This window comes from Coregonus lavaretus, assembly GCF_964263955.1.
Source record: "Coregonus lavaretus genome assembly, contig: HAP1_SCAFFOLD_175, whole genome shotgun sequence".
In the NCBI taxonomy this organism is placed as follows: Eukaryota; Metazoa; Chordata; class Actinopteri; order Salmoniformes; family Salmonidae; genus Coregonus; species Coregonus lavaretus.
In genome coordinates, this window is record NW_028164027.1 from 692,420 (window position 1) to 709,489 (window position 17,070).

The window sequence follows — 17,070 nt, forward strand, 5'->3', positions numbered from 1 at the left end:
TATGATAGACTATCAACTGGACATCCTCATGCCAACCTTTCCCTTCTCATTTTATTTTTATAATAGAAACCTCACAGCCTACGATAACAGTCCTACTGTCAGTGACAATGTAGACTAGTTCACCTCACAGCCTACGATAACAGTCCTACTGTCAGTGACAATGTAGAGCCTGTTTGTTAATGTTCTATTCAAAAGTATTATATAAATGTTTAGTAACCTACCTGTGTTACTGCGTTGGTTGATCTGAGACCTGTGTTGAAAGAGGAAGTTGTGGCAGTGATCATTGCTTTTATACCTGAACGTACTTGCATACGTACGTATGTTTTTACACATGCGCAATGTTGAATATTAAAAAAGACACACCCAGTGGAAAGGTACTGGTTAAACCAGGTGCTTTCCCAATGGACGGGCTCAAAGAAAGCCATTCAACAGAATCCAGAGAGCTGGTTCAGGATTATGATAATTATATTGTCTTGGTGTTTGAGGAAGAGATATATTATATTACATATTGGTGCGGCTTGCTTCCGGGTCAAGCGAGCAGTGTGTCAAGAAGCAGTGCAGCTTGGCAGAGTCGTGTTTCGGACGACGCATGGCTCTCGACCTTCGACTCTCCCTATCTACCTGGCCGGCCGGCCGACTGGCAAATGTCTTAAGTCGACAGCAAATTTGTACTTTACATGGGTTACGCTTTTAAGCAAATGTAAATTGAGCAGAGACTATTTAATTTTTATAGTGAGAATAAGATAATCAACTTTTGTGATACTGCATGTGTGTGTGCCTACCTGACTGTGTGTGTTTCTCTGTCTGCATACCTACCTGACTACCTGACTGCCTGACTGTGTACCATTCCCTCCTCCCCCTGTAGCTCCCCCCAAGGTGCAGGTGTACAGCCGTAACCCAGGGGATTATGGGAAGGACAACACCCTGATCTGTCACGTGAGTGGCTTCCACCCCCCTGACATCAGCATCCAGCTCCTGCAGAACGGCGTGGAGATCCCCGACGCCAAGCAGACAGACCTGGCCTTCGAACAGGGCTGGCAGTTCCACCTCACCAAGAGTGTTGCCTTCACACCAGCCAGCGGAGAGGAGTACACCTGCAGAGTCCGCCACCTGAAGAATCTGAAGACCTACACCTGGGGTGAGTTACTAGTATAGATAGTAGTTAGAGGAGTACACCTGGGGTGAGTTACTAGTATAGTTAGTAGTTAGAGGAGTACACCTGGGGTGAGTTACTAGTATAGTTAGTAGTTAGAGGAGTACCCCTGGGGTGAGTTACTAGTATAGTTAGTAGTTAGAGGAGTACACCTGGGGTGAGTTACTAGTATAGTTAGTAGTTAGAGGAGTACACCTGGGGTGAGTTACTAGTATAGTTAGTAGTTAGAGGAGTACACCTGGGGTGTGTTACTAGTATAGTTAGTAGTTAGAGGAGTACACCTGGGGTGAGTTACTAGTATAGTTAGTAGTTAGAGGAGTACACCTGGGGTGAGTTACTAGTATAGTTAGTAGTTAGAGGAGTACACCTGGGGTGAGTTACTAGTATAGTTAGTAGTTAGAGGAGTACACCTGGGGTGAGTTACTAGTATAGTTAGTAGTTAGAGGAGTACACCTGGGGTGAGTTACTAGTATAGTTAGTAGTTAGAGGAGTACACCTGGGGTGAGTTACTAGTATAGTTAGTAGTTAGAGGAGTACCCCTGGGGTGAGTTACTAGTATAGTTAGTAGTTAGAGGAGTACACCTGGGGTGAGTTACTAGTATAGTTAGTAGTTAGAGGAGTACACCTGGGGTGAGTTACTAGTATAGTTAGTAGTTAGAGGAGTACACCTGGGGTGTGTTACTAGTATAGTTAGTAGTTAGAGGAGTACACCTGGGGTGAGTTACTAGTATAGTTAGTAGTTAGAGGAGTACACCTGGGGTGAGTTACTAGTATAGTTAGTAGTTAGAGGAGTACACATGGGGTGAGTTACTAGTATAGTTAGTAGTTAGAGGAGTACACCTGGGGTGAGTTACTAGTATAGTTAGTAGTTAGAGGAGTACACCTGGGGTGAGTTACTAGTATAGTTAGTAGTTAGAGGAGTACACCTGGGGTGAGTTACTAGTATAGTTAGTAGTTAGAGGAGTACACCTGGGGTGAGTTACTAGTGTAGTTAGTAGTTAGAGGAGTACACCTGGGGTGAGTTACTAGTATAGTTAGTAGTTAGAGGAGTACACCTGGGGTGAGTTACTAGTATAGTTAGTAGTTAGAGGAGTACACCTGGGGTGAGTTACTAGTGTAGTTAGTAGTTAGAGGAGTACACCTGGGGTGAGTTACTAGTATAGTTAGTAGTTAGAGGAGTACACCTGGGGTGAGTTACTAGTATAGTTAGTAGTTAGAGGAGTACACCTGGGGTGAGTTACTAGTATAGTTAGTAGTTAGAGGAGTACACCTGGGGTGAGTTACTAGTATAGTTAGTAGTTAGAGGAGTACACCTGGGGTGAGTTACTAGTATAGTTAGTAGTTAGAGGAGTACACCTGGGGTGAGTTACTAGTATAGTTAGTAGTTAGAGGAGTACACCTGGGGTGAGTTACTAGTATAGTTAGTAGTTAGAGGAGTACACCTGGGGTGAGTTACTAGTATAGTTAGTAGTTAGAGGAGTACACCTGGGGTGAGTTACTAGTATAGTTAGTAGTTAGAGGAGTACACCTGGGGTGAGTTACTAGTATAGTTAGTAGTTAGAGGAGTACACCTGGGGTGAGTTACTAGTATAGTTAGTAGTTAGAGGAGTACACCTGGGGTGAGTTACTAGTATAGTTAGTAGTTAGAGGAGTACACCTGGGGTGAGTTACTAGTATAGTTAGTAGTTAGAGGAGTACACCTGGGGTGAGTTACTAGTATAGTTAGTAGTTAGAGGAGTACACCTGGGGTGAGTTACTAGTATAGTTAGTAGTTAGAGGAGTACACCTGGGGTGAGTTACTAGTATAGTTAGTAGTTAGAGGAGTACACCTGGGGTGAGTTACTAGTATAGTTAGTAGTTAGAGGAGTACACCTGGGGTGAGTTACTAGTATAGTTAGTAGTTAGAGGAGTACACCTGGGGTGAGTTACTAGTATAGTTAGTAGTTAGAGGAGTACACCTGGGGTGAGTTACTAGTATAGTTAGTAGTTAGAGGAGTACACCTGGGGTGAGTTACTAGTATAGTTAGTAGTTAGAGGAGTACACCTGGGGTGAGTTACTAGTATAGTTAGTAGTTAGAGGAGTACACCTGGGGTGAGTTACTAGTGTAGTTAGTAGTTAGAGGAGTACACCTGGGGTGAGTTACTAGTATAGTTAGTAGTTAGAGGAGTACACCTGGGGTGAGTTACTAGTATAGTTAGTAGTTAGAGGAGTACACCTGGGGTGAGTTACTAGTGTAGTTAGTAGTTAGAGGAGTACACCTGGGGTGAGTTACTAGTATAGTTAGTAGTTAGAGGAGTACACCTGGGGTGAGTTACTAGTATAGTTAGTAGTTAGAGGAGTACACCTGGGGTGAGTTACTAGTATAGTTAGTAGTTAGAGGAGTACACCTGGGGTGAGTTACTAGTGTAGTTAGTAGTTAGAGGAGTACACCTGGGGTGAGTTACTAGTATAGTTAGTAGTTAGAGGAGTACACCTGGGGTGAGTTACTAGTATAGTTAGTAGTTAGAGGAGTACACCTGGGGTGAGTTACTAGTATAGTTAGTAGTTAGAGGAGTACCCCTGGGGTGAGTTACTAGTATAGTTAGTAGTTAGAGGAGTACCCCTGGGGTGAGTTACTAGTATAGTTAGTAGTTAGAGGAGTACACCTGGGGTGAGTTACTAGTATAGTTAGTAGTTAGAGGAGTACCCCTGGGGTGAGTTACTAGTATAGTTAGTAGTTAGAGGAGTACACCTGGGGTGAGTTACTAGTATAGTTAGTAGTTAGAGGAGTACACCTGGGGTGAGTTACTAGTATAGTTAGTAGTTAGAGGAGTACACCTGGGGTGAGTTACTAGTATAGTTAGTAGTTAGAGGAGTACACCTGGGGTGAGTTACTAGTATAGTTAGTAGTTAGAGGAGTACACCTGGGGTGAGTTACTAGTATAGTTAGTAGTTAGAGGAGTACACCTGGGGTGAGTTACTAGTATAGTTAGTAGTTAGAGGAGTACACCTGGGGTGAGTTACTAGTATAGTTAGTAGTTAGAGGAGTACACCTGGGGTGAGTTACTAGTATAGTTAGTAGTTAGAGGAGTACACCTGGGGTGAGTTACTAGTATAGTTAGTAGTTAGAGGAGTACACCTGGGGTGAGTTACTAGTATAGTTAGTAGTTAGAGGAGTACACCTGGGGTGAGTTACTAGTATAGTTAGTAGTTAGAGGAGTACACCTGGGGTGAGTTACTAGTATAGTTAGTAGTTAGAGGAGTACACCTGGGGTGAGTTACTAGTATAGTTAGTAGTTAGAGGAGTACACCTGGGGTGAGTTACTAGTATAGTTAGTAGTTAGAGGAGTACACCTGGGGTGAGTTACTAATATAGTTAGTAGTTAGAGGAGTACACCTGGGGTGAGTTACTAGTATAGTTAGTAGTTAGAGGAGTACACCTGGGGTGAGTTACTAGTATAGTTAGTAGTTAGAGGAGTACACCTGGGGTGAGTTACTAGTATAGTTAGTAGTTAGAGGAGTACACCTGGGGTGAGTTACTAGTGTAGTTAGTAGTTAGAGGAGTACACCTGGGGTGAGTTACTAGTATAGTTAGAAGTTAGAGGAGTACACCTGGGGTGAGTTACTAGTATAGTTAGTAGTTAGAGGAGTACACCTGGGGTGAGTTACTAGTGTAGTTAGTAGTTAGAGGAGTACACCTGGGGTGAGTTACTAGTATAGTTAGTAGTTAGAGGAGTACACCTGGGGTGAGTTACTAGTATAGTTAGTAGTTAGAGGAGTACACCTGGGGTGAGTTACTAGTATAGTTAGTAGTTAGAGGAGTACACCTGGGGTGAGTTACTAGTGTAGTTAGTAGTTAGAGGAGTACACCTGGGGTGAGTTACTAGTATAGTTAGTAGTTAGAGGAGTACACCTGGGGTGAGTTACTAGTATAGTTAGTAGTTAGAGGAGTACACCTGGGGTGAGTTACTGGTATAGTTAGTAGTTAGAGGAGTACCCCTGGGGTGAGTTACTAGTATAGTTAGTAGTTAGAGGAGTACCCCTGGGGTGAGTTACTAGTATAGTTAGTAGTTAGAGGAGTACACCTGGGGTGAGTTACTAGTATAGTTAGTAGTTAGAGGAGTACCCCTGGGGTGAGTTACTAGTATAGTTAGTAGTTAGAGGAGTACACCTGGGGTGAGTTACTAGTATAGTTAGTAGTTAGAGGAGTACACCTGGGGTGAGTTACTAGTATAGTTAGTAGTTAGAGGAGTACACCTGGGGTGAGTTACTAGTATAGTTAGTAGTTAGAGGAGTACACCTGGGGTGAGTTACTAGTATAGTTAGTAGTTAGAGGAGTACACCTGGGGTGAGTTACTAGTATAGTTAGTAGTTAGAGGAGTACACCTGGGGTGAGTTACTAGGATAGTTAGTAGTTAGAGGAGTACACCTGGGGTGAGTTACTAGTATAGTTAGTAGTTAGAGGAGTACACCTGGGGTGAGTTACTAGTATAGTTAGTAGTTAGAGGAGTACACCTGGGGTGTGTTACTAGTATAGTTAGTAGTTAGAGGAGTACACCTGGGGTGAGTTACTAGTATAGTTAGTAGTTAGAGGAGTACACCTGGGGTGAGTTACTAGTATAGTTAGTAGTTAGAGGAGTACACCTGGGGTGAGTTACTAGTATAGTTAGTAGTTAGAGGAGTACACCTGGGGTGAGTTACTAGTATAGTTAGTAGTTAGAGGAGTACCCCTGGGGTGAGTTACTAGTATAGTTAGTAGTTAGAGGAGTACACCTGGGGTGAGTTACTAGTATAGTTAGTAGTTAGAGGAGTACACCTGGGGTGAGTTACTAGTATAGTTAGTAGTTAGAGGAGTACACCTGGGGTGAGTTACTAGTATAGTTAGTAGTTAGAGGAGTACACCTGGGGTGAGTTACTAGTATAGTTAGTAGTTAGAGGAGTACACCTGGGGTGAGTTACTAGTATAGTTAGTAGTTAGAGGAGTACACCTGGGGTGAGTTACTAGGATAGTTAGTAGTTAGAGGAGTACACCTGGGGTGAGTTACTAGTATAGTTAGTAGTTAGAGGAGTACACCTGGGGTGAGTTACTAGTATAGTTAGTAGTTAGAGGAGTACACCTGGGGTGTGTTACTAGTATAGTTAGTAGTTAGAGGAGTACACCTGGGGTGAGTTACTAGTATAGTTAGTAGTTAGAGGAGTACACCTGGGGTGAGTTACTAGTATAGTTAGTAGTTAGAGGAGTACACCTGGGGTGAGTTACTAGTATAGTTAGTAGTTAGAGGAGTACACCTGGGGTGAGTTACTAGTATAGTTAGTAGTTAGAGGAGTACACCTGGGGTGTGTTACTAGTATAGTTAGTAGTTAGAGGAGTACACCTGGGGTGAGTTACTAGTATAGTTAGTAGTTAGAGGAGTACACCTGGGGTGAGTTACTAGTATAGTTAGTAGTTAGAGGAGTACACCTTGGGTGAGTTACTAGTATAGTTAGTAGTTAGAGGAGTACACCTGGGGTGAGTTACTAGTATAGTTAGTAGTTAGAGGAGTACACCTGGGGTGAGTTACTAGTATAGTTAGTAGTTAGAGGAGTACACCTGGGGTGAGTTACTAGTATAGTTAGTAGTTAGAGGAGTACACCTGGGGTGAGTTACTAGTATAGTTAGTAGTTAGAGGAGTACACCTGGGGTGAGTTACTAGGATAGTTAGTAGTTAGAGGAGTACACCTGGGGTGAGTTACTAGTATAGTTAGTAGTTAGAGGAGTACACCTGGGGTGAGTTACTAGTATAGTTAGTAGTTAGAGGAGTACACCTGGGGTGAGTTACTAGTATAGTTAGTAGTTAGAGGAGTACACCTGGGGTGTGTTACTAGTATAGTTAGTAGTTAGAGGAGTACCCCTGGGGTGAGTTACTAGTATAGTTAGTAGTTAGAGGAGTACACCTGGGGTGAGTTACTAGTATAGTTAGTAGTTAGAGGAGTACACCTGGGGTGAGTTACTAGTATAGTTAGTAGTTAGAGGAGTACACCTGGGGTGAGTTACTAGTATAGTTAGTAGTTAGAGGAGTACACCTGGGGTGAGTTACTAGTATAGTTAGTAGTTAGAGGAGTACACCTGGGGTGAGTTACTAGTATAGTTAGTAGTTAGAGGAGTACACCTGGGGTGAGTTACTAGTATAGTTAGTAGTAAGAGGAGTACACCTGGGGTGAGTTACTAGTATAGTTAGTAGTTAGAGGAGTACACCTGGGGTGAGTTACTAGTATAGTTAGTAGTTAGAGGAGTACACCTGGGGTGAGTTACTAGTATAGTTAGTAGTTAGAGGAGTACACCTGGGGTGAGTTACTAGTATAGTTAGTAGTAAGAGGAGTACACCTGGGGTGAGTTACTAGTATAGTTAGTAGTTAGAGGAGTACAGCTGGGGTGAGTTACTAGTATAGTTAAGCAATAAGGCACCTCGGGGGTTTGTGGTATATGGCCAATTTACCACGGCTAAGGGCTGTGTCCAGGCACTCTGCGTTGCGTCGTGCTTAAGAACAGCCCTTAGCAGTGGTATATTGGCCATATACCACATCCCCTCGTGCCTTATTTCTTAAATATACCACGGCTGTCACCCAGTTTATAATGAGTATTTAGTAGCAGTTAGTAGTTAGTGTACACCTGCAGAGTCCCTCACCTGAAGAACCTCAAGACCAAACCTGGGGTGACCCCCCCCCCCCCCCCCCCCCACACACTGCTACGTTCCAAACCTGGGGTGACCCCACCCCCCCCCCCCCCCCACACACTGCTACGTTCCAAACCTGGTGTGACCCCCCCCCCCCCCCCCCCCCACACACTGCTACGTTCCAAACCTGGGGTGACCCCACCCCCCCCCCCCCCACACACTGCTACGTTTCCTCTTTCAGAATCTGACTTCAGTGTGTGTGTGGGGGGTCTTGTAAGTGTGTGTGTGTGTGTGTGTGTGTGTGTGTGTGTGTGTGTGTGAGTGTGTGAGTGAGAGTTAATCATAATATATATATATATACAGTGGGGGAAAAAAGTATTTAGTCAGCCACCAATTGTGCAAGTTCTCCCACTTAAAAAGATGAGAGAGGCCTGTAATTTTCATCATAGGTACACGTCAACTATGACAGACAAATTGAGATTTTTTTTTCCAGAAAATCACATAGTAGGATTTTTTAGGAATTTATTTGCAAATTATGGTGGAAAATAAGTATTTGGTCACCTACAAACAAGCAAGATTTCTGGCTCTCACAGACCTGTAACTTCTTCTTTAAGAGGCTCCTCTGTCCTCCACTCGTTACCTGTATTAATGGCACCTGTTTGAACTTGTTATCAGTATAAAAGACACCTGTCCACAACCTCAAACAGTCACACTCCAAACTCCACTATGGCCAAGACCAAAGAGCTGTCAAAGGACACCAGAAACAAAATTGTAGACCTGCACCAGGCTGGGAAGACTGAATCTGCAATAGGTAAGCAGCTTGGTTTGAAGAAATCAACTGTGGGAGCAATTATTAGGAAATGGAAGACATACAAGACCACTGATAATCTCCCTCGATCTGGGGCTCCACGCAAGATCTCACCCCGTGGGGTCAAAATGATCACAAGAACGGTGAGCAAAAATCCCAGAACCACACGGAGGGACCTAGTGAATGACCTGCAGAGAGCTGGGACCAAAGTAACAAAGCCTACCATCAGTAACACACTACGCCGCCAGGGACTCAAATCCTGCAATGCCAGACGTGTCCCCCTGCTTAAGCCAGTACATGTCCAGGCCCGTCTGAAGTTTGCTAGAGTGCATTTGGATGATCCAGAAGAGGATTGGGAGAATGTCATATGGTCAGATGAAACCAAAATAGAACTTTTTGGTAAAAACTCAACTCGTCGTGTTTGGAGGACAAAGAATGCTGAGTTGCATCCAAAGAACACCATACCTACTGTGAAGCATGGCGGTGGAAACATCATGCTTTGGGGCTGTTTTTCTGCAAAGGGACCAGGACGACTGATCCGTGTAAAGGAAAGAATGAATGGGGCCATGTATCGTGAGATTTTGAGTGAAAACCTCCTTCCATCAGCAAGGGCATTGAAGATGAAACGTGGCTGGGTCTTTCAGCATGACAATGATCCCAAACACACCGCCCGGGCAACGAAGGAGTGGCTTCGTAAGAAACATTTCAAGGTCCTGGAGTGGCCTAGCCAGTCTCCAGATCTCAACCCCATAGAAAATCTTTGGAGGGAGTTGAAAGTCTGTGTTGCCCAGCGACAGCCCCAAAACATCACTGCTCTAGAGGAGATCTGCATGGAGGAATGGGCCAAAATACCAGCAACAGTGTGTGAAAACCTTGTGAAGACTTACAGAAAACGTTTGACCTGTGTCATTGCCAACAAAGGGTATATAACAAAGTATTGAGAAACTTTTGTTATTGACCAAATACTTATTTTCCACCATAATTTGCAAATAAATTCATTAAAAATCCTACAATGTGATTTTCTGGATTTTTTTTCTCATTTTGTCTGTCATAGTTGACGTGTACCTATGATGAAAATTACAGGCCTCTCTCATCTTTTTAAGTGGGAGAACTTGCACAATTGGTGGCTGACTAAATACTTTTTTCCCCACTGTATATAGAAGTGCTCTTGACTGACAGAAAGCAACCTTTCCTATTTCCTCTACAGAACCAGATATGTGAGGCTTCGGTGCTCATCCCTGCAGGTGTGTATGTCTGATCATTTCATTTGTAGAGAAACAGTCTATTTATATGGCAGTTCTTTAGCTTTGGTTACTAACAACTGATGGTTTTTATTGTACTACTGTATAGAGAACTGCATTGGGCTGGGTGATATGATAGGGCTGGGCGATATGATAGGGCTGGGCGATATGATAGGGCTGGGTGATATGATAGGGCTGGGCGATATGATAGGGCTGGGTGATATGATAGGGCTGGGCGATATGACAGGGCTGGGCGATATGATAGGGCTGGGCGATATGATAGGGCTGGGCGATATGATAGGGCTGGGTGATAAGATAGGGCTGGGTGATAAGATAGGGCTGGGTGATATGGTAGGGATGGGTGATATGGCCAAAATATCATATCACAGTATTGTTGACGGTATTTGATGTTTTCTAATAATACAAGTTCTAAATGTGCTTCGTGAGTAGTGTAGTGATGAGCACGGTTATTTAAACAATAAATTAAATGATCCATGTTACATTGTTACACACAAGGATATACCATAACATTTGAAATGCTTAATTTAATAAAACATCAAACTTTAGAATGCAGTGTTTATGTACGGCGCATTGAGGTACTGCTGCTTCAGACGTCACGTGGCTTTGACAGAACGTTGTTTACAGTTGGGCACTTTAAATGGAGCCTACAGTTCTGAGGACATAGTCATTGTTATATCTTCAAGCTCATTTGTCTCTCATGGGATGTGGGTTCATTTTACATGAAAAGGCATTTTTACTATCATAGCGCTTAATGGCCCTCCGGTCAACCCTGACAATGGTGTGCTATCTTCCCCACTTCAAATAGCGGTTAGTCTACAGACCACAACACTGACACAGATCAATGCAAAACACTCACCAGAAAACGTATTTTGAAACAGAATCAGTTCTATGACATCTCTTTCACTGTTGCTGTTAGCCTAGGCTACTGTTAGCCTAAACACTGTTGCTGTTAGCCTAGGCTACTGTTAGCCTAAACACTGTTGCTGTTAGCCAGGCTACTGTTAGCCTAAACACTGTTGCTGTTAGCCTAGGCTACTGTTAGCCTAAACATTGTTGCTGTTAGCCGGGCTACTGTTAGCCAAAACACTGTTGCTGTTAGCCAGGCTACTGTTAGCCTAAACATTGTTGCTGTTAGCCGGGCTACTGTTAGCCTAAACATTGTTGCTGTTAGCCGGGCTACTGTTAGCCTAAACACTGTTGCTGTTAGCCAGGCTACTGTTAGCCTAAACACTGTTGCTGTTAGCCTAGGCTACTGTTAGCCTAAACACTGTTGCTGTTAGCCAGGCTACTGTTAGCCTAAACACTGTTGCTGTTAGCCAGGCTACTGTTAGCCTAAACACTGTTGCTGTTAGCCGGGCTACTGTTAGCCAAAACACTGTTGCTGTTAGCCGGGCTACTGTTAGCCTAAACACTGTTGCTGTTAGCCAGGCTACTGTTAGCGTAAACACTCTAGCCAAAAACTCACATGTCTGAATAGTACCCTAACAACCATTATCTGGATAGCTGGGAAAAATGCATGATATTATTTGAATAGTGAAATCATTTCAATTTTTATTTTATTTATTTTTATTTATTTCACCTTTATTTAACCAGGTAAGCCAGTTGAGAACAGGTTCTCATTTACAACTGCGACCTGGCCAAGATAAAGCAAAGTAGTGCAATAAAAACAACACAGAGTTACATATGGGGTAAAAAAAACATAAAGTCAGAAATACAACAGAAAATATATATACAGTGTGTGCAAATGTAGCAAGTTATGGAGGTAAGGCAATAAATAGGCTATAGTGCAGAATAATTACAATAGTATTAACACTGGAATGCTAGATGTGCAAGAGATTATGTGCAAATAGAGATACTGGGGTGCAAAAGAGCAAAATAAATAACAATATAGGGATGAGGTAGTTGGGTGGGCTAATTTCAGATGGGCTGTGTACAGGTGCAGTGATCGGTAAGGTGCTCTGACAACTGATGCTTAAAGTTATTGAGGGAGATAAGAGTCTCCAGCTTCAGAGATTTTTGCAATTCGTTCCAGTCATTGGCAGCAGAGAACTGGAAGGAATGGCGGCCAAAGGAGGTGTTGGCTTTGGGAATGACCAGTGAGATATACCTGCTGGAGCGCAGACTACGGGTGGGTGCTGCTATGGTGACCAATGAGCTAAGATAAGGCGGGGATTTGCCTAGCAGTGATTTATAGATGGCCTGGAGCCAGTGGGTTTGACGACGGACATGTAGTGAGGACCAGCCAACAAGAGCGTACAGGTCACAGTGGTGGGTAGTGTATGGGGCTTTGGAGACAAAACGGATGGCACTGTGATAGACTACATCCAATTTGCTGAGTAGAGTGTTGGAGGCTATTTTGTAAATGACATCGCCGAAGTCAAGGATCGGTAGGATAGTCAGTTTTATCCCTAGGGAGGCAACACATACATTCTAAGTGATTTCAATGGGTTTTTCTCCATTCTGATTGGTTTATACTGTTCAAAAAACTTCAACCAAAAATAACCATCTTCAGTACGTTCATACAATTCTGCATTTCCTCATTTGAGATCATTTCCACACTGCCACGTAGGGCTGCACGATATGGGCAAACAATCGCAGCCTTATTTTTTTTACCAAATATTGCGATTTAGATCAAAACACCTGGGTGAACTGATGGAATCATGGAAATAGAATGATTCTTCTAATTCTGTAGTTAGAATATAATAGTGGGCACTTTGAATACAGTGTTGTTTGCCAGGGTTGGAACCAAAGTGTTGGTCAGTGTTTTCAGGCGGCACCCTATAATCTTTGGCTACATGAAATGTTTTCTCTTAATTCACGTAGCTAACATATTCATGCTTTGCGTAATTCCTCTTTGATTTAGAAGATACTGTTGCACAAACAACATGCTGATTTAGGTCAACACCTTCACTGGTACCAGCCTGTATTAGCTAGCTACGTTTGGCCTGACGTTTAGCCAACTAGCGATTAGCGGCTAACAATTTATTTTAGCCACAATTTTCTAAGAAAATACAAAACAAGCTGTTTGCAAACAGTAAGATACACAAACTAATAGTGGAATTAAAGAACAGCAGCATAGTTGTCATCGAATTCTTGTTGCTATGTGCTGTATTGACCATGCAGTCTGAACGCAAGACGAGGGAAGTGGTCTCCTCCTGGTCGAGCAACAACTGCGCTACTTGAGTGACAGGGGGCGGGGCTAGATCTGTGTGGAAAGCGCCATGGAGAGAGCGGGAGAGGAGAGAGACGACTCAAGTAGCGAAAGGAAAGTATAAAAACGGACGTTACACACGGCGGAATAGCGTATCATTTAACAAACCTAACGTTGAAATACCGTTATAGAAGGTAAAGTAAAAACCCAAACCGGTCCGTGCATCAATACCGGTATATAGTCAAATATGGTATACCGCCCAGCCCTAGTACTGAATATGTAAGATTGAATGAAGTCAGCATGAACCATTGTGGAAATGAAATGTGGATGAGATGAATGACCTCTTGTTGTTGTTGTTGTTGTTGACAACCACAGAATCCACCAGCCTCCGAGAATCTCCACTCCAGATGCTGTCTATATTCCTGGGAATCTTCACAACACTGTCCTATCAAAACTCCTCTTCACAACACTGTCCTATCAAAATTCCTCTTCAGATCACTGTCTTGTCAAAACTGCAGGTGAAATCTGTGATGACTCCGTCTCTGCACATTGTGACTTATCATTGATATTTAACTTAAATTGTATTTTATTTTACCAGTCCTTGTTTTGTGGGGTATTTGATGTGTATAGGTAATGAAGCTCATATCTGGGGTTGTAATTCTGCACCAGAGGAGAACAACCTAATTGCAGCCAGGCTTGTCATCATCAGCCAATACAGCAGGCCCAAGCTATGAGGGCTTTTCTCTTAGTCAGAAATTAATATGAAACAACAAACAATCTGAAATGCAAAAATACATTCATGTAGCACTTTATTTTGGTGATAGATTTTCAAAAGAGATAGCCCTTCATCTAAAATACTTAGATTATGTAAAGTCTGACTTGATGTTTGAATGCTTGCTATTAAATAACGTATTCTTACCAATCATGTTTGGCTCTATTCTGTCTATGAAGCTTCATGACACATGTATACATGATGTGTTAAACTAAACAGCTAACACAGGAGATATGAGTAGCATATAAAGTATGTACCACTGTCTGTCTGTCTGTCTCACCCTGCACTGTTTAGAGTTGAGCCTCCTCTGTCTGTCTGTCTGTCTGTCTGTCTGTCTGTCTGTCTGTCTGTCTGTCTGTCTGTCTGTCTGTCTGTCTGTCTGTCTGTCTGTCTGTCTGTCTGTCTGTCTGTCTGTCTGTCTGTCTAACCCTGTACTGTTTAGAGCTGACCACCCATCTTATGTCAAAGAGAGGGTTGCTTCTTCTGTTGTAGTCTAGTGGTAAATCACCACCTCTATAGCTATCATTCATTCCTGCCATAGAAATCCATTCATTAAAATTCATGAAATATAGAAAATACATTCATGAAAACTTTTATGTAATCTTTCATTCTTGAATTACATTACACTTTGACTCGTGTCTACTCTTGAAAAAAAAAAAGTATTTTTCAAATAGCTGTTATTTCATGGCCTGTTTGATTAAATTAAAGATGACATAAACGTTTGTTCACATTTGTGGGTCATGTTATTTTTCCTTTTGAATTTACTGAATCGTATTCACAATATCCAACTGATATTTATGTACTGCAGTGAACATAATGTGAAGGTATGTCTTCTCCATAAGAAAAGTATTTCTCAGTAAGAAAGATTCAAACAACAACAAGCTACAAGTAAGCAGTGTTTATTTCTCAAACGCACACAGAGCTCACAGGATACACTTCATAGGTTGTGTTTACACAAGCAGACCAATTCGGATCTTTTAACTAATTATTTTGCAAAAGAGCTGATCTGATTGGTCAAAAGACCAATTAGTGAATAAAAAGATCAGAATTGGGCTGCCTGTGTAAACACAGCTTTATAAACCCAAGCAGATGATCTAACACCTTATTGTTTCCCCACTTATACCCCACAATCTCAATGTAAAGTTTTATAGTCTAAACAACCTATAGTGCTTGGGCTCAACAACAAGGTCTAGAGGGAGAGAGGGCAGTCCTGCTCATAACAACAAGGCCTGGAGAGAGGGCAGTCCTGCTCATAACAACAAGGCCTGGAGAGAGAGAGGGCAGTCCTGCTCATAACAACAAGGCCTGGAGAGAGAGAGGGCAGTCCTGCTCATAACAACAAGGCCTGGAGAGAGAGAGGGCAGTCCTGCTCATAACAACAAGGCCTGGAGAGAGAGAGGGCAGTCCTGCTCATAACAACAAGGCCTGGAGAGAGGGCAGTCCTGCTCATAACAACAAGTTCTAGAGAGAGGGCAGTCCTGCTCATAACAACAAGGCCTGGAGAGAGAGAGGGCAGTCCTGCTCATAACAACAAGGCCTGGAGAGAGGGCAGTCCTGCTCATAACAACAAGGCCTGGAGAGAGGGCAGTCCTGCTCATAACAACAAGGCCTGGAGAGAGGGCAGTCCTGCTCATAACAACAAGGCCTGGAGAGAGGGCAGTCCTGCTCATAACAACAAGGCCTAGAGAGAGGGCAGTCCTGCTCATAACAACAAGGCCTGGAGACCTGCTCTCTGTACAATACAATCAGTAAATAATTGAAGTGCACTAATCTAACAAAGCAAAATAATAAAGGACAGGATTCCATAAATTAATTCAAGACATCACCACCATGATTCAATACAACATTAGCAACAAAAGAAACGAATAATGATTCTCCATAATCAATATACCAAAATGATTACTTGATCAACCCTGTGTGTCAAACCTGTATCCTTTGATGAGTCTGTACACTCTGTTATGAAGTTCTGGCCAAAGGAGAGGGTTTCCATTCTGGCTCTCGTGCTTTATTGCTGCATTACAAAGTAAACATCTGCAGTCTATATTATAGAATACATTGTCGTTGTCTGATGAAAACCTAGTAACTTTTTTTTGTTGCCCATTTTCATTTTTTATATGTATTGAAAGCAGTAACTTTCCTCAATGTAGGCGGAACATTTCATGACTCTAGGATCAAGAAAATGTATACAAAATAGCTTCTGAAGTTTCGAAATTGTATGTTCGTTAATGGTCAAATATGGCAGTTTTCCTGAGGAGTGTGTTTTGGAGATAAGAGGTTTTCGCCCGACAGCGACGATATGTGATACCGTGGCTTTCCTAAATAAAATGGGCACATCACCATATCCCTCTATAGCTGATGTCTACAGTTGAAAATAAGCGAAGGGGAAATATTTCCTCTTTGGGCGGCAGTTAGCCTAACCTAGAGGTTAGAGTGTTGTGCTAGCAACTGAAAGGTCGCTGGTTCGAATACCTGAGCCAACAAGGTGAAACATTTGTCGACGTGCCCTTGAGCAAGGCACTTAACCCTAATTTGCTTCAGGAGCGCTGTACTACTATGGCTGACCCTGTAGAACAACACATTACACTGCACCTATCTACTGTGTGTGACAATAACAACATTATTATTATTTGATTTAGAGCTGCTTCCCAACTCACAGGTGACGTCTGCAGCCAGATCCACCCCAACTTCTGTTAAAACATAGTTCAGAACCTAATTCCCATCCTTGCTATACGTTGTCATTAGTTTAAAGATCAATTTAAGCATCTCATCTCTGTCCACTGGGGTATTAGTGTTTGCAGATAGCCATGTGGGCATCATTTCAGTGATAAGACAGTGAATGAGCTCAGACAGATTTTGGTTTTTCTTGGCAACTTTGGTGAATCCTGACAACATTTTAAAACTGTTTGTCTCCACCAAGTAGCACAATACGTTTTCTAGAATGATTCTGAGAGGGATTGCATATTCAATCACACTCTGAGTTTCTTGAGTTTCCTGAGATTTGTAAGAAAACCCACCAGTATGCATGGCAATCACCTGGCAGCCATATACTTCAGTGCCACGAATTACTTGACGATGACAGGGATTTATAACCGGAGACCCAGAGGCTCCATTCAAGCAGAAGGTGTTATAGGTCAGCACATCACATTGCCCCTGCGTTATCTGCTCATTAAACTCTTTGTTCAACTTATTACCCTCAATGTTTTCTTTTATTATAATGATTGAGCGCTCGTTTTCTATTAGATGTTTTGTCTCAGCTGCCATTCTTTGTTCTACCGGTATTATGGTCGTGGA

General features: G+C 42.6%; 1 protein-coding gene across 1 annotated transcript; it reads left to right on the top strand.

The window, feature by feature from the left end:
* Positions 1-852: 852 nt before the first annotated feature.
* LOC311117524 (beta-2-microglobulin-like) lies at positions 853-14,503 on the top strand (the record flags this gene model as incomplete). The annotated part of the gene is made up of 3 exons (XM_084192444.1): positions 853-1,138; positions 9,802-9,838; positions 13,383-14,503. Coding segments are annotated over 2 exons (300 nt in total), but the record flags the coding sequence as incomplete, so codon positions are not given.
* Between the last annotated feature and the right edge of the window lie 2,567 nt (positions 14,504-17,070).